The following is a 23,110-nucleotide window of genomic DNA, read 5'->3' on the forward strand; positions in this document are numbered from 1 at the left end:
GAGTGAAAGATGGCAGCGTGCAAGGAGAGTGTGTGCACACAGCTGAGGCTGTGACAGAAAACAGTGAGAGTTCTGCTCCTGCTGCTTCATCTTCCCCCTGCCAATGATAGATCTCCGTTTTAATTTGGTTAATAGCACGAGTCCAGCGCTCACAATGGAGTCGGGGCGGCATACGACAGCCATTCCACCAGCTTTTGCCACTTTGCATGTTTGGTTTATTTTGGAAAAATAGGAATGGAAAGCTTAGCTTGTATTAAGATATTTGATCATTTGCTGTAACATGGAGAGTACAGCACATCATTCCATGAAGCTTCCAATTATTCCCGCTTCACCCCTCGCATGTGGTCTGCTGATAAAGCACCTGTGCCCATGAGTAACTCCGCCATCTTTCAGCCGAGGGCTCTCGTACTGTACTGTAGGGCTGACCAGTGAGTCTACTCAAATCACCATCAGCTCCAAACTGCTTAGCCTGGCCAATTTGAATTTCACATCTCTGCTGACTCATAACCCTGTCAGGACCTCTCTTCTTTATCATGTCTGTGCCTCCGGTGGACTCTCATCACAAGCAATAGGAATTAATTATTCAGATTAGAAAGCGAGCCACAATTACGGTGATTTTTGTCAAAGGCTTTGTTTTAGCTTAATGTTTATATCTGATCGGGACCTCGCTGCACGGCCAAGATTGCCTTTTGAAAGCAATTATTTTGCTGTATTTATTCATTCATGACATTTCGGCGGAAGTTAATGGCTGTGTCAGAACAGGCGGGAAAGCGAGCAGGAAATGATTTTGGCTAATGACGCACTCTCTGAGCAGTCAGGTAAGAGCGAGTGCGCCGGCCGCTGCCCTGGACAGCGGCTCAGATCAACATGATAAAGAGGGACTGATTGAGCGGCGTACATCCACAGGAAGCTGAGCGTTGGGGTTCAAGGTTATCTGGACAAATCAGACTCCTGTTTCCATTCATCCCCTCCTCACCCACCAGCCAGCCCTTCCTGGGCAAACCAGCAAATTAGCAATTCTGATGTCTGCAAGCAGGTCTGGCAAGGGAATGCCTGTGAATCCTAATGCCATGATTAAACTTTCATATCCGTCCGGGGGAAGTGCTGCATATACAAAATAAGCAATCTCTTTTTATTTTTCAGCACTTTAAGTAAGGCTGTTGAGATGGGCAAACATAAACCCTTCAACAGGGTTAAATGGACTGGGCCAAGTGGTGGGCGGGGGGATGATCCTTTACGCAAATCACTCAAGTCTTTGTCTCTCTTCCGTGAATATAATTAGTATCGATATACTTAACGTAAGAAACTGTATGCGATTTGACATGCCACAGCAGTCATTTGCATCGCAACCATTATTCCACTGCGCCCGTGCATCTGTAAACAAGCCCAACCCCCAGTCCTCAACATTGTAAATGCTACTACTTGATGTGGATTAACATATTAAATGGTAATGTTTAGGGAAATGGAATACCCAGGCAATGTTACGCTCCTTTGACCGGCCATGCAGAGTGGTCGGGAGAAAACGTAAGGGACAGGGAGCCTCAGTCCAAATAGCGAGCCGGGCCTGGATGTGGCCATTATGTAAGATGGTCTTATCAGGCTCTACCTCCTGCTGAGCCAAAGCCTAGCATCCCTCTGCTCCCCCTTCCTGGTGCTCCCAAAACATGGGCCTTCATTAGCTGGGCTAAATATCCCCGTTCTCTGCAATCTCTATCATTTCTTGCCTTGAGGCAATCCGATAATTACCTGTTCTCATTTCCCCTCCTTCTGGCCAGCAGGGAAGTGTTCTGACTTGCATTAGTTTGCATGAAATATTATCAGAATATTGCACATTTCTCCTTCCTGCAGCCTCTGACACAAGAAATATGGAGTCACAGGGGCTGTGATTGACAGGTGTCTGTCTTTAATGTTCCTCTGAGAATAGCTGCTTTGTTCTGGAGCTACAGCAAGAATTCTGATAGAAGGAGGAATGAGTGCGTAATATGTATAAAGGCTTTGTTGCTTTGTTTAACCCCCGTCTGCCATTATTTCTGGGCAGTATTGTTATGCGTTACATCGCTTTTTGTCACCTACAGTGTAGGTGTAAAAAGAACTCTGAGAATTTCTGAATTTAAACTCATCAGTGAGTTTTCCCCATGGATAACTAGGCGTTTAAGTAGAGTAGCATCTTCCTCTCTGTGAATCCTGTGTGTGCTCTGGGAGAGAAACCGATGAGTACACAGCACACAATGCCTGGGAGGGGGAGGCATCTTGAATGGTCGTGGTCAGCGTTATGGTCAGGAATTCCATCCAGCTGCAAATATTCTGCCTCATATTATTCATTCCTATCTGTAATAACGTCCAGCGGCTCTGGATCAGGAGATGGATAAGCTTTACGACTGAAGGCGAGAAGCTCCCCTCGGCCTAACCGCTGCAGTCGGTATAAATCACGTGTGATCCCCCTAATAAGAAAAAAACTTTGTCAGATCTCGATATGATGCAGTACGTTCACATTTTCTTGTTATAAATGTCTGCTGCTGAAAAGCCCACATCCCTACTTCAGATATTGCCGTTTTTAGAAGGTAATGTCATGCATGGTATTTGCCAAAATGCATCTCTGCTGTACGGCAACGAAGCCACAAACACGAGACTTTTTGCCAGCAAGATTGATTGTAGCCAATTTAAGAAATGTCTTTAAATGTCATTCAGTAATGCGCATTGAAATTTTAAAGGAACTTGTGTATTAAGCAGAGGATTCGACTGATATGGGCTTGTTGTTGATGCATGAGCTTAAGCCCATTCAGTGTCTCGCCTTGCTGTGGGAAGCAGTGATGATTTTGGACTTTGTGACGGTCACTTTAATCTCTAATGAAGGCTCGTCCCTGGCTCTGCTCAGCCCTCTGATAGCAGAGCAGTCGTAAACAGGCCTGTCAGGGGGATTGCAGCGCTAGCAGTGCAAATGGCAAAGAAAACCCCAGGGACAGAGCCATGCTAGCATTATGGTCTAATTCAGATATAGCTCGGAAAAAGACATGAGAAAAAAGCTTCTACTCTGCCTTGCTAGCTCGCTGTGTGGCTGAATCACAGAATACCTTTGAACTCACTTTTCCCTCTTTAATATACCCGCATTCATCCGAGTATACGAGCCGCATTCCTGCGCAGTGAGTTGGTCAACACATCCCTCATAATAACTCAAATACCACACAGTTTATTTCGGCTGCAAATAAACACTCTTCTTTTAAGATTGCATCACAAATTGACCATAAAATTTGTGTTTCTAAATTCAGTCACGCCGCGTTATAGCATATGCTCCTTTTAGTTTTACCACATTACCATACAGATGAAGACAATTTCATGTTTAACATTTAGTTGGAGATGTAAATGTGTGCTCAAATGATTCTGTGAAACTGATTACTGGTTGCTCTGTGTTCTGACACATCCTGTGCTCATGCAGCATGTGCGACAGCTGGTTAGTAATTAGAATAATCTTCTCCCTGGTAGTGATTTAGCTTTCATGACTGCAGCTTACCTCAAATTGAAAATAAATTTATAGATAAATGCCTTTGCTGTTCCAGCAAATTATACCGCTGTAACTCAAAGGAGCCAAGTTGTTTATTTTGGTAGTAAAAGAGCAATCAGAGAAAACAAACAAAGCGCTTTATGAGTGCTGTCAGATTAATAATGATGCTACCCAGCGGTGATGATACAAACGATTATTTTGCAGCACACTCTACCCCACCTCATCATGGTAATTATAGATACTATATCATTATTATATCAAGTATTCACTACAGATTATCAAGATAATTGGAGCTTGCTCCAGGATTGCCAAGTTCACCGTGCTGCCAATAAACTAGGAATTAAAGAGAGAGAGGGAGACACACACATTTAGTTATCCACAACAAACCAGCACCGAATCGGTCTGGTGTGTTCATGTTCACTCACATTTCTTTCTTAAGTGAGCACAGATATACACACAAGGATAAACACACACACAAACATCAGTTGACAGTGTCAAGATGAGGCTATACATGTGATACATTGTTTTTCTCCCGGCTTCTGTTCTGGTGTATCTGGGCAAATCCCGTGGTGATGAGGCGTAGAATCTGTCATGGAGAAGGCATAAGCCTTTCATATGCATAGTAGAGATAAGAGGCAGCCATTTTATCAGGCGAGCTGTCGCTCCAACATGCTTGCGTGTTCTCTGTCCCCGGGAGCGCCTCCAGAAACATGTCCCTTTAATGACACGGCCTGCTCTCGCCAAGAGGACGCCCAGTTTGTTCCGAGCGCTAACCTGACAATTATGCCAATTACACCAGGCAGCAATGTTGACAAACACACCAGGAGAATTGTTGCAGTTGATTGGTAGCTGTGTTCCGAAGTCCCCCTGCTGTGACCTCTTCTGTAATCTAACTAGCATGGAGGAGAATTGCAACGGGTTTTCTAGAAAATTCCCCAAGCCTTGTGTTCTTTTGTAACGGGGCGATGTTCGTGCCAAACGGAACAGGCAGAGAAATTGATCTAGTGTGTCAAGAAGGCAGAGAGAGAGAGAGAAATCATTCCTCCTGCTAGTCACCACTGTATGTGATTTGTCTCGATTCATAAAGAGTGTCGCGTTTCCTGCCGGGCCAGGGCAACATGTAGAAAGTTGTTGTGGTGGATCACATTGCCTCTGAGGATTAGATCCCAAATACTGACCCAACACCATTAGCTGCTACTTATGTAACCCTTAAAGAACACGGCTTTTGGCACCTGAGCATAAAGCTTAGCAGCCTATGGAGTGAGGCAGGAGTACACTGCCGATATGGAAGCATATTAACAATACAGCGGCGGCTCACCTGCTACAGCGTGAAGTGTGAGTGCTTGGTTAGAGTACATAAAGGCTTTTTCAGCAGGTTTTTTTGAGCAAGAACAGCATTGTACTGCATCAGCCTATTTGCAAAAAAATCTGTTTTGATAAGCACGCATCTTTTGAAGGCAAAAAAGATGATCCCCCTTTTATTTTGGAGCACTTAAACTTCCAAGCGCAGCACATGATTTTTTAATTTCTGTCTCCAAGTAACAAGGCTCCGCGTGATTGACATAAAGCTGTAATTTCACGCGAGAACAACACACTGCCGTGGAGTTATTAGACCAGATATTTCGGCGTATTACAGGTTAGTATTTCTTGTCAGGCCCTTAGGTTCTCTCGCTGAACAACAGAATTTATTTACTCTCAGACTGCGAGCAGTTCTTAGCTGTGATGCTACACCTTGCAGGGAGATTTAAAGGCAATAACAACCGCAGATTATAGTTTAACACCGAGGTCAGGAACTATTCTATAATAGTTCACTTGAGCTCCGATCTGGTCATGTAAGCACAGGGCTGAGAGCAGCTGGGGTTGTGCCGTGAGCGTGGTTTGTATCTCGAGTTACCTGAGAGCTGAAGTCACACCTGGTCAGTGTGAAGTGTCATTGCCCACTGAGAGCATACTATATCTTTTGTAAGTGAACAGTGATATACAAAGGCAGGCAATAGCATGCCTCTGCTGGCCTGGTCCAAGTGAGTGGCGCTCAGTGCCCTGCATGTCCCCCTCACTTCTCTTACATAACCCGCTGCTAAGCTGGAGTTAGCAAACATTAGAGGTCAGCTGGTTATTGGGACAGAGGAAATGTAGTCACTCACTGGAGCACTATTTACAGTAGGAAAGAGAGATTGCTGTGTGAGGCAAACTATTGTTATCCTCCTGACATTTGTTATGAATTCAAAAATAAACATTTTTTTGGGTGTTCATATTCGGAACAATACTGAAAAAGCTCAACAAAGAGGGTGTTTTCAATGTAAAGCCTGTGAAAGTATCCTGTCCGTGCCTGCTGCTGCCCACATCCAGCCCTTTGTTATGTTCTTTTGATATTTTTCATGCCTTGAGGACATAATGTTTTCCTATTACGTTATCGTGTTGGCGCGTTCCAACCAGCGCTGTCCGTTCAAAACGTCTGATGTAGATTAACAATGAAGGTGCAATGATTTGCACCTATGTTTGATGAAAAGAGGCCGGGGAATCCATTAGTGTCCATCTAAATTACATCAGCCAAACCACTGACACCGGCCTACAGTCCACTGCCAGCTCATTGATTAAGAAGAGTTTCCAATGGCTTTATGTAACCAGCCCTTTGCATTAGCGCCACAGTGCTGCTGCTCCCCTGTTATTGGCAAGAAGGGGCCATTTGTAGGGTACAGTTAGTTTTTTTTTTTCCCTTGTCAGAGAAAAATGCCCAAATGAAATAAAAGCTGCAAGATTAAACACCGCCATTTTTTTTTTTTTAACCAAGTGACTCACCTTCCCAAATGGGGAGTGAATAATGTAGGAACAATTGTACAGGGGTGAGCCATGTAGCACATTTGTAAATGATGGTACTGTAGCACGCCACACAAAAGGACTCTATCATTTGGGAAGTCATAAAAAGACATCACATTGTCCAATTAATAATGATTTCTGTGTGATTTCCTGAGGTGTTTTCAAGGCGTCGTAATTATTGACAACGCATGTGAAAACCAAATTTAGATTGCCGTTGGAAGTCTCCATCTTAATTCAGCCGAGTCTTCTTTTAAAACCCCTCTTTGGTTTTGATAAAAGAAGAAGCAATGTCAATCAGGTGAACTAATGGGAACGTGCATTTTGTAATTCACTCAAAGGGAATGGTAAATTGAAAAGAGTTTGCAACCTTTTAACACACTCGCGCACACCAGCGCTGACAGTCAAGCTCCATTATCTGACAGCTGGAGAGGTTAAAAATAACTGTGCTCGCAGCAAATTAGACGTATCATTTGGCTTCTAAGTGAGAGATGAATCTTTGTGTGGATGCTCCTGCCATGCCGTGACACGGGGGCAATATATCAGGCTGTGTTTGCCTGTCTTTCTCATAAACTCCAAATGGAATTGTAAACAGATGAAGCAATTTTACACCAAATGTATTCTCTCTGAGTCGCTCCTATGCTACGGCGAGGAGCCCGGCTACCATAGACACATACATTACTGCCCCGTGCACTCTCAAGCCAAAGTACATAAATCATGATTTGGCTGCCTGCTGGGTTATTGCTATCGCTCAAAGCCAATTCTCAAAGTGTTTTATATGTTACTTTTTTATCTCACGATAAATCTGATGTTATTGCACATATGACTTTTTGAAGATGCGGCTGCCTGCTATTTTTCGGCAGATCGGCGGATCCACACATGCTGCAAGTTAAGACACGCGCAACGTATAAGCAATCAAGGATGAGCCGCATGAATCCCGATTCTGCCTGTCACAGTCAAGTTTTCCGTGTCATTCAATAGCACCTTGCCCACTTATGCGCGCATTTCATGTCAGGTGTCAGAAGGTGGGGTGTCGGTTCCCATTTAAGACGGTAAGAGAAGTGTTACTGTGGGATCCTTGTTACTGTAAGGTAAGTACAGAGATTTCCATGGGAGGCTTAGGTGACAGCGACGGTGTAGTATTTCCTCTAAATACCTAACAACATCATTGTTAATTCATAGCTATTTAATCACTTACTAGAGTAAGTGCAGAAAGGATGATCTTTGTGTCATGTTGTCTCACAAGGTAATCTCTTGTATTTCCTCGCTTAAGACCCATGCTCTAAATTTGTCACCGACTGCGTGTAGCCACATTCACCCCCCGAGTTTTAAGATGAGTTTTAAGTCTGCATATTTACCGAGCTCAGTGTGGCCCTGACTCAGTCTGCTTGACGTGATTTATCTCATCCAGCTTAACTGACAGGTATTGATGTGATACAAGGATAAATGCAGTAGATTGATGGAATTAAAGCCTACCCTATTGTTCCCATGCTGTGCATCACTGACACGTGTGAGACTCATGTCTCTCATTAAAGAAAATAAATGCTTCAGGCATCCTCCCTGCAAAAGCATCAAGTTTGTGTGTGTGTGTGTGTGTGTGTGTGTGTGTGTGTGTGTGTGTGTGTGTGTGTGTGTGCGCGTGCGCAGACCCATGTGTGTGTGGGAAGCTTTCTTAGTTGTTTTCCCTCTCCATAATCTCTCCCTCCTCGCACAATGGATTTAGCCTGGCCTTGAATGGGAAAGAGTGCAAATTGCTGCTGACTCTAAACAGCAGAGCATTCACCCTGTTGACAGAGGCCTGGACATGTGATTACATTAAACAAAGGGGCAAGACCATTGATCATTTAATTAACTTTCAATTATTGCTTGTGAAAGGACAGGATCAGAACTGCAAGCGTGGCCGTGCTCCGCTGTTGAGGCATCGCGGTGTTATGCCCCTGGGCAATCCCCCCTCGCTTCTTATATGATGCATCTAAGCCACTAAAGAAATCTAATCTTAACTATGCAAGAAATAAAGAGAGAGAGGGGGAGAGAGAGGGAAGCTTTCTCCACTTTACGTGCACGGCAGGCACTTGGCTGTGCATCTAAATTTTTAGGGGAGCTAGTGTTAACTCTATATTTGGATTCCACTGGAGTGGATTAAGGATCCTTTACTGCAAACCCACGGGATTCGCAGAGACATAAAAGAGGAGACTGTTTGCATCCATGCTATACAAATAATTGCAGGTTTCAAATCGAGTGTAATTTCAAGCACCAGCTATATGGGAGAGAGTGGGCTTTGATGTACAAATCCACAATTCATGGGGGATTAGCACCCCAAAGGTTAGCGGTTGCTAATTACAGGAGATTGGTTATACATATCTAACAAGGCAAGAAGACAGCCTTAATAAATGTGAGGATTCATCAGGAACAAGGATAAGCGGCTGTGATAAGCGGACATGTATTGGAATCACTAAAGAGTGATACCCTGTAAATGCCCTTCTTTAAACAGTGAAAGGACAGAAGCACTATCTCTTCCATTGTCTTTATAAACAGCATACCTTGTGCGAAATGAGATTTTGGAGATGCATTTGTGAATGCAGATTTGTGCAATCTTATAAATTAACCTCTCAGATATTCTTCCTGTGTCTCTTACTGCAGCAATTTCTCTTTTACTGTATTTTGCTTGCAGCGTTGAGTGCTGCATTACCATAATCCTTGGTTCCCTTCCACAAACCACCACTGGCTAAATGAATCTATTATTTTTGCCTGGAGCCGTAAAGATGCAACAAAATGCAATGCATTGAAGGGAATGAAACTTGTGATAAGCTGCACATTTTCTCTATAATAGCCTGTCTACAACAGACTTCTTACCCATGGTTGAAAGTATCAGCGCACTTGACCTTTAATCATCTGGATGTTGTGAACTTAAAAGGTGCTATCAAAACCTAAACCTTTCCAAGGGGGAAAAAAACACCCAAAACATAATTCAATTCTGCACACAGTCAGTTAGTCAGGCTCTTGGCTAGCTGGCTCTGTGTGTTGTTGATTCACCTGACCAACAATAGCAGACCTGGCCGGTGTGGCCTTGTGTTTTCATATGGCCCTAAATTAAACATGTCCGAGCCACGGCAGGCACTTGCTCTGCCGCGGGAAACGCTTTTTCATCTCCTAATGAATGTGCCTGAGGGGGTCCCACAGGGGGCTCCACTTCACCCCTCATTAGGCGGGGTGCTGCCTCTGCCTTCATGCTGAGGAGCAACCTCCTGGAGAGGGGCCTCCCACTTCATCTGAACGTCCCACGCTCCCCTGCCCTGGACCAGTGGACTGCACTGCTCTCTCCCACCTCTCCTTTCATTCTCACTGTCTATCTCTCCCTGTCTCTCAACTACCCCCCCCCCGCCACAAAGCAGCCTCTCTTATAGTGGCAGACCAGGGATGACAGGGATGAGAGGACGGTCCATGCTCCTAATGTCATTTTAATGGCCTTGTGTGGTCTTTTGTGGTTGTGATTTATTGCTCTACACACACCTCTAATGTCCTTCTAAATGTCTGCTGGACTGTCTTCCTCGAAACAAGCCAAAGATGCTATTGTTTTAGAAAACACAATGAGGAAAAGGGCTGACAAACTAATCAGAACTACACTGAGAGCTCCGCTTTCCTCCAAACATGCTGTCTTCATTATGGCCTCAGACAGACATGTGTGTTATGTCATGAGCGGAGGAAGAGGTGAAGAGCTGAAGAACTGTGCAGGACCTTATGTCCTGCTCGGGCTTAGAAGTTCCCTCCTAGTGCAGCGCTACAAACACCCACTGTCATGTGGAAAATATTGACGGCTTCCTGTCGTTAATGAAGCAAACAAAGCAGGGACGATTCCTGGCTGACATGAGGCAGCAGGAAGGGAAAGAGGGATATACTGGCTGTCAGCTGACTCCTAGAGCCTTTGCATGGCAGCAGCTTGGGCTGAAGAGCTGATTGTTATTCCAGGGCTTTTGGGATGTGTTTATGCAATCATTAATCTTGGCACTTGTTTATTTGCCTGGGATTAGAGCACCATGGTGCATTCACCGGCAGTTAGGGAAGCTGGTTCACCAAAAGGTAGCAGCGAGTGCTCAGGTCCTCCCCTCTAAGCAAAGCGTGCAAGGAGGGAAGCATGCTTTGCGCATGGCTGCTTAATCCTGCCATGTTAAACAAAACCAGGCCAGTGTTTGTAGGACTGTGAAAACAGCAGTGCAGGGGGAATGTGCCTCACATGCTGTAAGCAGTCTGTGAACTCGGTGTGGCAGTAGACACTCCTCGCGCACCCCTGTCGTCTAGGAATGCCTTTCATACAGTCTGCTGCAACTGGCAGAGAGGGAGGACCTTTGTGGAGTTGCTCAGCAGCTCCTCCACTGTGTGTGCAGAAATTATTGCAGAGATTTTTTTTTTTTAATTCAGTAAACTTGTTTTCATAACGTGCAACATTTTAGAACTAATATAAATAGCTTTTGGTTCATTTTTGAGAAAACTGCAGGGTTATATAAAAGGTTTTCATGACCCCAAGGAGAAGGAGCATAAAGAAACAAGTAATCCTTCAATTTTTCTTAAAAATGGTATTGTGACCAAACTTGAAGATGCACTGTTTTTACAAAGCACAAATAGACACAGTGGTGGAAGACATATTTAGATCTTTGACTTCAGGGGAAAAAGCGTTATCACTTTGTTAAAATACTCTGTTACAAGCAAAAACACTACACTTAGAACCTTACTTAGATGAAAAAAAAATATGTATCATCAGCCACATTTATCACATTTACGTATCAAAGGTAAAAATATTGGTGCAGAGTAGCTAATAAATAACACTGTCAGACAAATGTAGTGGAGTAAGTAGTGCAATATTTTCCTCTGAGCTGTAGTGGAGTAGAAAAGTAAAAGGCTGCATAAAATGGAAATACAAAATAGGCAAAGTACAAATGAAATACAATATTACATCCCACCACTGCATACTATCTAACTGTAAGGCACCAAGTACATCTCCAGCTTTGTGATGCCATCCGAATTTGAAATTGGTTTGAAACTCAGATCCCATATTTTCTTCTCTGTAAACTTAAACATACACACAGTTAGTTTTCTCTTCTTTTAAAATGACTCCACATCACAGATTATCGTACCAGAAAGAGCACTGCACCGGCGCTCGTACCCTCTCACATGATCTGATGGGGAAGCAGACATAAACAAAATGGATATTAGTGTGGTGCAGCAATTTACTGTAGTACTGTGAGGAAAAAAGAAAGCAGAAGGTAAAACTAGGCTGGATGAGAAGGGAGACAAGGTCAACACAGATTCTCTATTCATCAGCAAGATCTGGAGGTTAGATTTTCATTCCAGGATTTTTTTTTCCATTGGTGGTTGTAGTCCAGCTCGTACTGCCGATGTAATCAGCCAGATTTTAAATAGCGAATAAGTTCAAGAGGCTTTAGACAGGATCTGTAAAAACCCTCTCATTACCAGATAATCTGTAATCTGCTGCAAACATCAAATATAACATATAGGACGGACACGATTAGTGATGAAGTGTGCTGACACATCCGCAAACCATTGACATTCATCGCCTCAGAGGACTTATCGTGGGCCCTGATACCGCCGGGAGCAAAACGAAATAAACAGATTGATTTTTGAAAATGCCTTGCAAATTTCATCACTAGTAAATATTTTACTCGGTCAGAATGGCAACATTTCACTTTAATCATTTTGAAGATTTAGTGGCATCAAGGATAAATGATGCATGATGGAAGAGTTCGCAGTCACTTATTAAGACACTAATAGCCAAGGGCACCATGTATGGATTAGATAATGGCTCTGTCTCGCTTTAATTTGCTCTCTGCACCTGGAAGAGAGGGCCTTGAAAATCTCTGAAGGCCAAATAGTAGCGCCGAAGTGTGACTGTACTTAAAAAAGGGCTCACACAAGGAGAAAAACAAAAAGTGGTCCAAAGAGCGAGCCCAGTGAAGCAGGCTCTCTGAGAAAGCTCTTCTTCTGGGGCCCCATGACACCGGCGATCTGTGGAAAGGTTGGGTGCCTCTAGTTTCAGCTCTATCTAGCTGTGGATCTTTGAGCAGCAGGATTCAGTATCCCAGCTAATGTAACAAGGCTCATTTGTCTCAATCACACGTCCCTGGAAGTATCGGCTGGCCATTGATGTCATTCATCTTCCCTGTCCTTGCCTGCTCTTTTTCAGTTGATGAAAAACCCAAGACCTTCAAGCAGGATGGCAGAGGTGCGGTAAAAAGTGCTTATCAGTCCAGCCGTAAAAAAAACTGTTGAGTAACGTCAAGGATGTGTGGACAGTTTGTGCAACTTTCCAGGTTTCAATAAAGGTAGACGGGCTGTACATGTTTAGGCAACTGACTTTTAATTTTTTAAGATTCAATTTGACAATTGTCATCGAACGGTGAGAACATGTCCTTTAATCTTGGCTCTTCTTTAGTTAATACTAATACTATTTCATTAAAATTAGGTGTTTTTAGGGATGGATTGATGGGCCAAGATGTATATCATTATCAGTAATCTATATTAACGACCGATGTGTGAAACGGATATACATTTGCAAATCTTGAATAACCAGTGATCAAGAACAGTTAAATGATTACATATTAAAAAAATGATAATTATATACTGCAGGGTACTAGTTTAACCTATAACAATATATCACAATTTATTAGTTGATAAACATATATTTTGTATTAACGATGTAAATCTGTAACTAGTAATACAGTTACTGCAGTAACTACAGCTGTCAAAAAATCTAATGAGGTAAAAAGTGCAGTAATTGTCTATAAAGTATGGTGTAAAGTATAAATTAATATAAAATACACACAACATTCACATCAATATGATGTTAAAGCTTTTGTGAATATCGAGTTTCTTTCCACAACCAGGCATCCATCTTAAAAGGAGTAATTCAGGATGCTCTTGTTTGTAATAAACAGTAACAGGAGAGAAAGCCATGATAATGAAGCGGCAGCTAACTGAAGACATAGAATAAGGCATTTGTATTATCTAGGCATTTATTAGTATATATGTTATAATGATACCTGAAAAAATAAGGTATCACAATTGTTGATTGTCACACTTTTATAGTGTTGATCCTCCATATTCAATTTTTAATGAATGTGTGTGCTCATGTGTTCCTTTGTTTTTCCTCCCAAAAATAAGATTATCAAATGTTTTGGAACAAAGTCCAACACTTGATCTATTAACACATGCGTGCTGATGTCAGCTCCAGTGGAAATACTGACTCGCACCATAACTGCAGGCTTATGCTGAGCTCCCCCTCTTCGGCGGAGCAAATCAAGATCATGATTACTATCTGGCCCGTGCAGCCAGTCTGCGTTGTCTGGAAACATGTTTTCCTAAGGAGACCACAGAGGGACAATTACTGTCAGCTGAACTATTCAGCCTGCTCTCCATGTGTGTTCTGGCTGCGTGCCTCTGACCCACTGACCCTGAGCAGCAGCATGAGACTGGACCTCCAGCCTCCCCTCCTCTCTCTCCCCCCCCCCTTCATATCCCCACTCCACCCCCCAAAAACTGAGGCATCCAAATATGCACTTTGCAAATGTCTAAAAAAAAAAAATTTAATGCTCATATACTCTGTCCCCCCTCTGGCAAAAACACCACGCAGGAAGTTGAATGGATGTAAGTTTTGATTTCTTTGTGTTAAACAGTAGAAAGATCCTATTGAAAAACCCACAGCAAGAATCCTGGTTGTCTTACAGAAATGCATACTAATACAGCAATTATAGGAGGAAGGAAGTTGGACAGTGTGGCAGTAGCAAATTCCCTGGTGCAATGGAACAAGGCTCTTTGTTGTTATGTAAAGGTTTTCTGCGTGTAATTGCAGTGGATGTTTTTGAAGGATTCATTATTTATATATTCCTGTGTTTTTCTAGAGGAGCCTACGAGGCTGTCGTCCCTGCAGGGAAATTGGGGGGCTGAGAGGTGCTTAACTAAGGCACTGTAGCACAATCGAAGGCTTTAACCACTGCCTGCGTAGTTCAAGTGGTCAGCGTGTAGGTTCAAAAGCATCGCACAAGTCTCAGCGGAAAAATCTTAGAATTCAAACGGCAGCTCCTGCACCAGTCAATCAGTCGGTCCTGTGTGATTTCAGCCTCAGTGATTTTTGAGTTTTGGTGCATCCCAATGCCTTGCTGCACAGCGCATGAGCAAAGAAGAACAACGCACAAGCAACTCTGACTCGCACAAACTTCCATTTCCCTTCCAAAATGCATGCCGTGATAGCAGAGGACGTATCACATTTGAATTTATGACGGGGGCCCAAACCAAATGATCTAAATAGTTAGACAAAGCATGTAAATATTTGCAACACAGATATTTTTATTTTTATTTTTTTTATTCAGCTCTCACGGCTCTCTATGACTAACTAGAGGCTGGTAGAATGCATAAGTGAGCGCTGTCTACAGATTGTATTTTGCCATCAGAGTAAACAGTGTGAGCCTTTCTCCCTCCCGGCGCACGTGTACGCCCGCACGCACACGCTCGCACACACAGAAGGGGCGTGCCCTCCGGTCCCCAGAACCCGGGCACAACTTCACTTGTCACTGCAGTCACAGACAAGACGGAGGAGGGGGGGAGTAGGTGGGGGAGCGATGGGGAAGAGAGATTTGAGCTCAGGTGGGGCAGACAAGGGAGGGGAGAGGAGCGCCGCACACATGCTACCCTTCATGGTGCTCGTCTGCTCGGTAAACCCAGGCTTTTGTTGTTTCCCCCAGAGTGCAGGCGCGCAGACTCCCAGTCAGGAAGCTCGTCAATCTTTGCCACAACAACACATAAATTAGTGCCCAAATTACTGTTACGCCGGTGGAGAAAGAGACATGGAGAGAGATGTCTTATGTTGCGGTTTGGGAATACATCTTCCCCTCTCCTGCTCCCCCTCATAGAGGGTGTCAGAATGCACTTCAATAAAACAGTCAAGTAAATACAGGGAGAGACATGAAGAGAGAAGCACCGCTGTGTTGTACAGGCATCTGGAGTTGGGCAGTGTTGAAATATTAATAGGCCTCACACACAAACAAACACAGAGATGTACGCATGAGTTCATCCAAAAAGCAGCCCAGGGCAATGGTCCAGACCTGAGCTTCAGCAAAGTCACCGCGCCGCTATGAAGGAATAATAGGGAAAGGCTTAAAGAGCCCATCTTTTGAAACGGAAATATCTCTTCAAATGTAGCTGGTCTCTAGTGAAGGGGGATCACAGCTTAGGCAGCTAAATAATTGGGGGGGAATTAGCAAGAAGCAGCATAGAGACATCAAAATGTGTCAATTGTGTCTTTCCCTGCTCTAATCCCTCTGGTCAGTATATTTTCTGATGACTTCAGCGTGTTTACACGTTGAATGGAAGCTGTTTAAAGTGATGATATATAGAGTTTTGGTCTGCAGGTGAATTTCTGTGTGCTTTTTCTGTGCTACAAACCAAGCAAACGCCATTAGAACAGCTCTATGGTAATACGCCAGCAGCCTCCGATCCCTAAACAAATCACACATTTATACTATTCAGCCTGTGTTCCGTGCCACGACTGTCCTTTGCCGCTGACATTCAAATAACCTTTCTTCTGCTGCATAAATGGGAATAAAAAAGTATTGTGTTGTGCGCCTTCACATGACAGCAGAGCCCTGGCAGATAAAAAGAGGCAGAATTCTGATTCCAGCTCTTGTTAGGCTGTCGTCTCTCAACAGCTAGATCTGACTGTCATGGGTATCTGTTTAGAGAAGACTCTGTTTATCAACCGACAGCTGATCTCCACTGCCAAATGGGAAGTTTGTGCAGGAAAAAAAAAAAAAAAAAAGAAAGAAAATAGCTGCACATAATGATGGAGGAGCGGTGCTCGGTGCACATTTGCAAGCCAGTTTGGTGCCGCTGGTGTTTGAATGTTGACCATGTGCGAACATTTTATTTTTTAAGAAAACCTGCCCCGGGGAGAAGGCATGTGATCTTTTGTAAGCTTTTGTTTGGTTTTGTTGCAAAATATTATAAAATCAGAGTGTATTAACACGGTTTGTCTGATGGTGAAAGGACTGTTAATCGGTTCATAATGCTGTGCCCTGTCCAGTTCCTTACATAATCTCTGACATGAGCCCACTGGCTTGCATCACTCCGTCATTGACAGCTGTCAACACAACACGACCCACGCACACACACACACACACACACACACACACACACACACACAGCACCATGCACAGAGAAGCAAACGCTTTTTTTTCACTCTCCAGCTGCTTCACATCCTTTCTTTTGGGACGATGTACATTGTGTCATTTATTGTGCACGTCTATCATGAATCATCAGGCCATGAGAAAATGATTTAATGGTCCAATCGAGTAATGGGTTAAGCTCTCGGCATTATGACGGTGGCCTGGGCATGGGTCTGTAATGTAAGGGATAATCTTAATCCTTCAGCGTTATGTCAGTAGTCCAAGGGTTCAGTGGGAACATGCAGGAGATTTTTACGAGTGATTTCCGTGTTTGCACAAGCCTGTAGGACTCTCAGTTTGATTTTACTCCATGTACGTTGCCGACCTGCTTTGTTGAAAAAATCTAAAACGTATGACGGGAATTAAAGAATGCTAACCGGGAAATAAATAAAATGTGTGCTTTTAACTGGCAGCAATATTGCCCACTATAGCAGCTCCTCGTCACTGCATACTGATTAAAGAATTTACACTGCATATTGACGAACAGATTATGAATATATCCCTAATTTTTCAATGTATATTTTACAGCTTCACAATGTGAGTGTCTTGTGAATGAAGCAACACCACGTTAGCAGTGGAAAAGGGAGGAAGTCTCCTGTCTGTCTGACAGTGTCTGTCTACTCAGTGCTTCTAATAAGATAAACTACGACAGGGCCCCTGTAAGCTGCTCGTGTGCATTTGGCAAATTGTTCTGGGTGTTCACATTTGACTGTCAGTTTCCAGCTCTTTGAAAACATTGTGTAGTTTTAGCGGTGGGTTGATGTCGGGGCTGTGAAGAAGACAGTGAAGGGCACTGGGTGAACATGCAGAGGCCTTGCTGCCCTATTGTACATGTGCTCTGAGTGACACGTTATCCCCTCAAAGGGCCCGCTAGTGTGGTGAATCAGTGTCCTTGAACTGCTCAACCACAGACAGACAAAGAGCAAGCTTTAGCATTCGGCTTGACTGTCTCCTCTTTCTGCCATGCCCATTGTCCAAGACACCCACGCCAGGCTGCAGTGCTGCATGCAGGAAATCAGTCTTGAGCCGCTGTCCAGCCCTTTTGGTTATGCGCGTGGTGTGATTGTGCTGCAGTGTGATTCGCACATAATCTTGGCGTCTCTGCAGGTGTCTTTGAAGTGGCCTGCGCGCAGAGGCCATCTCGCAGTGCTGTGAGGAGCGGCAGGCTGCTGGGATGGGCTTTAGCATGGCTGCCCGTTTAACTGTGCCTGGCTTTGATGTCGTAAACAGAGCAGGCAGGGCTGGCTGGCAGGGAAGCGGGCAGGCAGGGAGGCAGGCAGGCAGGCAGGCAGGCGCGGTGAATGGGATCAGTGGCACTGTGCTGGTCAAGCTCAAGCGAGCCAGCAGCTGCCTGTTTCACACCAAGAGGCAGTTAACACCGCAGCTCATGTCAATAGATATTGACTGCCAGACTGGGAGTGCTTATAGGCGCGGGCCCTTTTGTGTTTGCCTGACTCTCCTGTGTGAATTCAGTTTAAATCATACTCAGTGTCTGAAGTGCAGCTTAGGGGCCCTCATGACCAGTCACTCAAGTGGACAACTTGCATACTCATATAGAAACACAAATATTGACCTAGCTGATGGTGGAGGTGACTTCATGGAGTATTTGGTCTCCATTGTGTCACTGTGACCCCTCCTCTCCACATCTTTTTGAAAGCAGCTTATCCCAGTGTGGAAATCGCTATATGTTCAGACTGAGGTCTTTTCTCATACAAGAAACTACAGAGGCAGCCTCAGCCGGTCCAGAGACAAACCCTTTTTACTGTTGAGTGCGCTGAGCATCCAGGGGCTTGTGCAGCGGTGGAGTGAGAGGGTGTTAGCTAGTGAGGCTGTGTGCACTCAGGGCCTTCCTGCTGCAGATAGGGCTTTGTGAGGCATGCTCGTGTATGTGTATGCCCTGCCCGGCCTGGCACCCCCGCGTCTCTACTCCCACTGCTTTCACCTGATGTGGCACAGCCTCTGTCAGGCCTGAGCAAGCGCCCAGCCAGCTCCGCTTCTTCAGGAGAGATGAAGGCATCTCGCAGCTATGCTGTGGGGGTGGGGAAGCTAGCAGCAGCCTAAGCCTGGAGCTATCAGAGGCTGGAGCTCAGAGCCAAAAGCCTGTGGGCTGGATAGGGTGGGTGGAAGCTTGGCTTAACTTGGCAAGACAACCATAGCCACAGCCCTGTACTGCCACCCAATGGCTGGGGTCTGTCACTGCAACCTTTAGTTCACCATAACCACAGCTAGTCATAATTACAGCACGCTTCAGTTGTTGTGAGTGCATGTCAGAACAAATTATGTAAGTAATGAGGCTGAAAATGCTAAAGGAGTCGAAACACACTGCACTGCTAATGCTCATGCAGGGAGAACACAAAAACAAACAATAGAGTGCACTCATACAGAGATAGACCTAACCGAAATAACAAGCAACTGTGCACAGTAAGGAAAAGATTAATTATAAATTAACCCTCTCAGTTAGGTTGTCAGAGCCCGCCTCCTGCCTGGATTTCACTCTAATCTGGGCCGACGAGGTGCAGTGCCCTCTATTGTACGCGGGAATCACAAATCGCAGGAGGTGTTGTCTGGAGGAGAATTAATTGTGCATGTTCCACCACTCCCTTTTGTTCATTTTACTAAAATGTGGGCTAATTCCATGTAAACATGGCCGGTCTTGTTGACTCCAGCAGCGCGAGGAGAACAGACACAGATTCCTGAATGAATAGAGTGTGGCTCCGGGGTTAGTGGATTAGAGGCTCTGTGTTAAGGGCCTCTCGCGGGCATGCATCGGGGACAAGGACATTATCCACATGACACATTACAAGCTCCTAGGCAGATGATTAAAATGGGCAGGGATCTCTGGATTGGACCCCAGCAAAAAGTACTTTTGATGTGATCAAACTAGTTTAAAGAGGTTGGTTGTTAAGGTATATGAGGGATATTAGAGGCTTCTAGTCTTGGGAAGAGAGAGTGATTGTTAGATAGTAGACAGTCAGGCCTGGCTAGAGGGGAGAGGCTGATGTAACTCTCTGACATAGTGAATGTACCACCACTTTTTTTGAAATTAGTGTAATTTTTATTGCCTCTTATTAAGGCAAAATCATAATATTCCTCCCCTAATTGGTATAGACTTGTGTTGCAATAGCCCCTTGCGCTCTGATTGGCCGGGTGCATGGCTGGTTGGAGAAAACCATTACATCGTGAGAAAATATCCCGCGGTGATCTTTCCTCGATTTAGATCAGATAGCGGAGTTCGTCTGGCACTGCAGTGCACTGTTGGGACAGTGGGACTGAGATGTTGGAGATGTGGAGGAGGGCTGCGAGATACAGATCTCTGGGGGGGAGAGAGACAGAGAGAGAGAGGGAGAAGGGGCAAGACGGAGGGGGAGGTGGAGGTGGAGAGGGATGTAGCATCAGTGGCTGCAGTGATAAAGCTGAGAGCAGCGGGACGAGCTGGGAGTTCTGCGTCTCTGATGTCTGTGTGTTCTGTCTGTTCTGTTGTGTTGCCCTGTGGTCCGCTCCTGAAGAGAAGGCCAACGATGGATGAGGCCTGTCCTCTCTGTGCCTTTGTCCTCTATGGCGGGTGAATCACACGCCTGTCAACAGTACAACACCACAGCCAAACACCCCCCCCCCCCCCCCACACACACACACACCATTACCACCACCACCACTGCACACAGTCGCTGCCACCGCTCCATCCAGCACAGTGGGCGCGTTATGATTCTCTGTGGCCATGGCGGATTTACTCCTGAGGTTTTTATGGTTTTGAAGTTTTTAAGAGGCTCCGCGAAGTCAAGTTTTCCGACAGGGAATACGTGTCCTCGTGTGGCGAAATGAGCCTTTGTCATTGCACAAGGCTTGTATTAGCACTACTGTGGTGTGTGAGGGTTTGTGGGTAGCCGAGTTTGTCCTTATGTAAGTTGTGTTCAGGATGCAAATTGACACCATGTTTACATTAGCTGCTTGTGAGGACTTAAAATGGCCTCCTCCGCTTCACACACGCGCACACACACACACACCACGCTCTGTAAATATTCTGCTAATGCTCTGTGGAAGTGAGGATTCAAAAGCCACCGGATGAGATGCTTTTAGAAGCACAGTGCGCTTTCATGTACCAACATGGATCCATGGTGAGGGTGTTGTACAGTGACTTGTGACAGCAAAAAAAATTTGATTTTCTTTTTTTTTTCTTATTTCCTTTTCTTCTCCGCAGCTCAAATCGAAATAATTCCCTGCAAGATCTGTGGAGACAAATCATCAGGCATCCATTACGGCGTGATAACATGTGAAGGCTGTAAGGTAAGCATCAAGAGACCAAACCTGTTTGTGTCATGGGAAGTATTGTGTGTGTGTGTGTGTGTGTGTGTGTGTGTGTGAGGGACAGGAGAGCTGAGGAGGGGAAGACGGGGGAGAAAATTGAGGAAGCAAAGCAAAAGTTGCTTGCAAGGAAAAAAACGTTTGAAAACGTTGGTGAAGTTTTTACGACGGTTTCGGAGTCGGCACTGCGAAGTGTAAACACACAGAAGATGATCATTAAAGTGGTCAAGCACCACAGAGGACATCACAGATCACCACAATTAGTAGGACAAAGTCATCCCTCTGCCTTGCTCTGCCTTTCCCTCCCAGGGACATGTCTTTTCACTGTTTTTTTTTTTTTTTTTCCTTTTCTTATTTTTTTTCTTGCTTCTGCTGCAGCCTTGCTCTTCTTGAAATAAAATGATCAAAAAGGAGAGTGCTTTGAATTATAGCAGATTGTTGGCTGTTTGCTACAGTGTTGCCTCCATTGAAGCCGCCTTTTGTACTGTTTCAAATGCACCAGCCATTCACAGTGAGGGGAATTTTGTGCTTAGGGTGTATTCTTGTCCCTGTGCTTGTCACCAGGCACATCATTAGCATTCCTCAGCCAGCCTGCACCTTTGCTGTTTGCTCCTGTGTGTGTGTGTGTGTGTGTGTGTGTGTGTGTGTGTGTGCGTGTGTGTGTACGAGAGAGAGAGAGAGACAGAGAGAGAGAGAGGTTTCTTTCAGCTGCTCTTCCCAGTGCTCCTCTCCACTCACACAAGAGCTGCAAGTAACAAAACACTAAAGAATAAACTGCTGAAATCTATCTTTAATGATTGCTAATTAGTCCAAAGCAGAGGGGCCTTTAATGATATGTGCGAGCACAAAAGTTTGGACCATAAATCATAGCATTATTAAAGAGTGCTGCTTGTCACTGGCAGTTATAGCCTGTTTCCATAATGGCTTCCATTATAAAGCAACTTGGCAGCTGTCAGCTGTTTTCTTGTAATTAAACAGCCAATGAGCAGCTAATTAAGACATATGTGTATGGAGCAGTAGAGTGGGGCATGTTAATGATGTGCTGGAATCAATTCATTAAGTCAAAGGATGAGGAATCCAGTCGGTGTGCATTCGCAATCCTTTAGCACTGCACATGCCAGTGCTGCGTTAATCAACACTAATAACCCCGCTGAAGAAAAATACCATCCACTGTTATCAGTCCTACCCAAACACACCACCCTCCCGCTGTACACGCTGGTGAAATACAGCGCTCTTTGGATGCCATATTTAAGCCGGGGAAAATACCATTGCTGTGGCGCTATTATCTCATCTGTTTGGCAGACGAAAAATAAAAATATCGCCGCTTGGAATACAGTGAATCACGATCAATCAGGGCGGAATTCTGTCAGCACTAGAACACTGTGAAGGCATGAACCGATCCAGCGGTTCGTCCGATAACCAGAGGTGTTTTCTGTGCCCCCTCTCTCCCCGTGCAGGGCTTCTTCAGGAGGAGTCAGCAGAGCAATGCAGCCTACTCCTGCCCCCGCCAGAAGAACTGCCTGATCGACCGCACCAGCCGCAACCGCTGCCAGCACTGCCGGCTGCAGAAGTGCCTGGCAGTGGGCATGTCGCGAGATGGTAAGTGTTTGATGGAGGAGGTGGGTGGATACAGCAGGATGCTGTGGTGAGCAGGGGGGGGGGGTGAGGAGTCCAGGTTTGAGACAGTGTGTGGGCAAGAATCTGCTCTGCTCAAGTGCCCTTTGGATCTTTTTGACCTCTTTATGAGGGCAGATATAAAAAGAGAGAAGTTCCTCTTCAGGATCAATATATCAGTTATTAACATTATTATTGATAGAGCTTGTTATTTATCATGACAAACAATCGAGAAGTTTGGCTGTTTATGTTAAAACTAAGAATGAAGAGTGAGTGAAGATGACCATTTACATTACAACCATTAAAGGGAGAGATCAGTCGCTAACTCGTGCCATCTACTAATTTTCCTCTCTATTTTCTATGACTGGAAAGATTTTCTGAGCTATGGTCACTATGGTTTGCTGTAAACATACGGTCATCAGCATCTTTCTTGTGGTAGGAAAAAACCCAAGAAACTCCTCCGCACTGAAAATCTTTTTTTTTTTTTTTCAGAGAAAATCAGTCAAAATGATGAGCCTGAGGTTTATTATCCCAAAATAGTCAACACAACACAACACAACTCTTTGCACAGGCTTAGTTAGCTGCTAACTTTTCAGTAGCCGTTCACACCTGTGCGCGTTACTTTCTGTTCATCATTGTTATTATATGGTTGTGT

General features: G+C 44.7%; 1 protein-coding gene across 2 annotated transcripts in view; it reads left to right on the forward strand.

The window, feature by feature from the left end:
- The window catches only part of roraa (RAR-related orphan receptor A, paralog a), a 188,261-nt gene that overhangs the window by 156,425 nt on the left and 8,726 nt on the right, over positions 1-23,110 (forward strand). For both annotated transcript variants that reach the window (XM_030427000.1, XM_030427001.1), the window contains 2 exons: positions 20,738-20,823; positions 22,299-22,440. In XM_030427000.1, coding sequence (XP_030282860.1) covers positions 20,738-20,823; positions 22,299-22,440 — 228 coding nt within the window. The remainder of the gene's footprint in view (positions 1-20,737; positions 20,824-22,298; positions 22,441-23,110) is intronic.

The sequence above is a fragment of the Sparus aurata genome, chromosome 8 (genome assembly GCF_900880675.1).
Source record: "Sparus aurata chromosome 8, fSpaAur1.1, whole genome shotgun sequence".
NCBI lineage: Eukaryota > Metazoa > Chordata > Actinopteri > Spariformes > Sparidae > Sparus > Sparus aurata.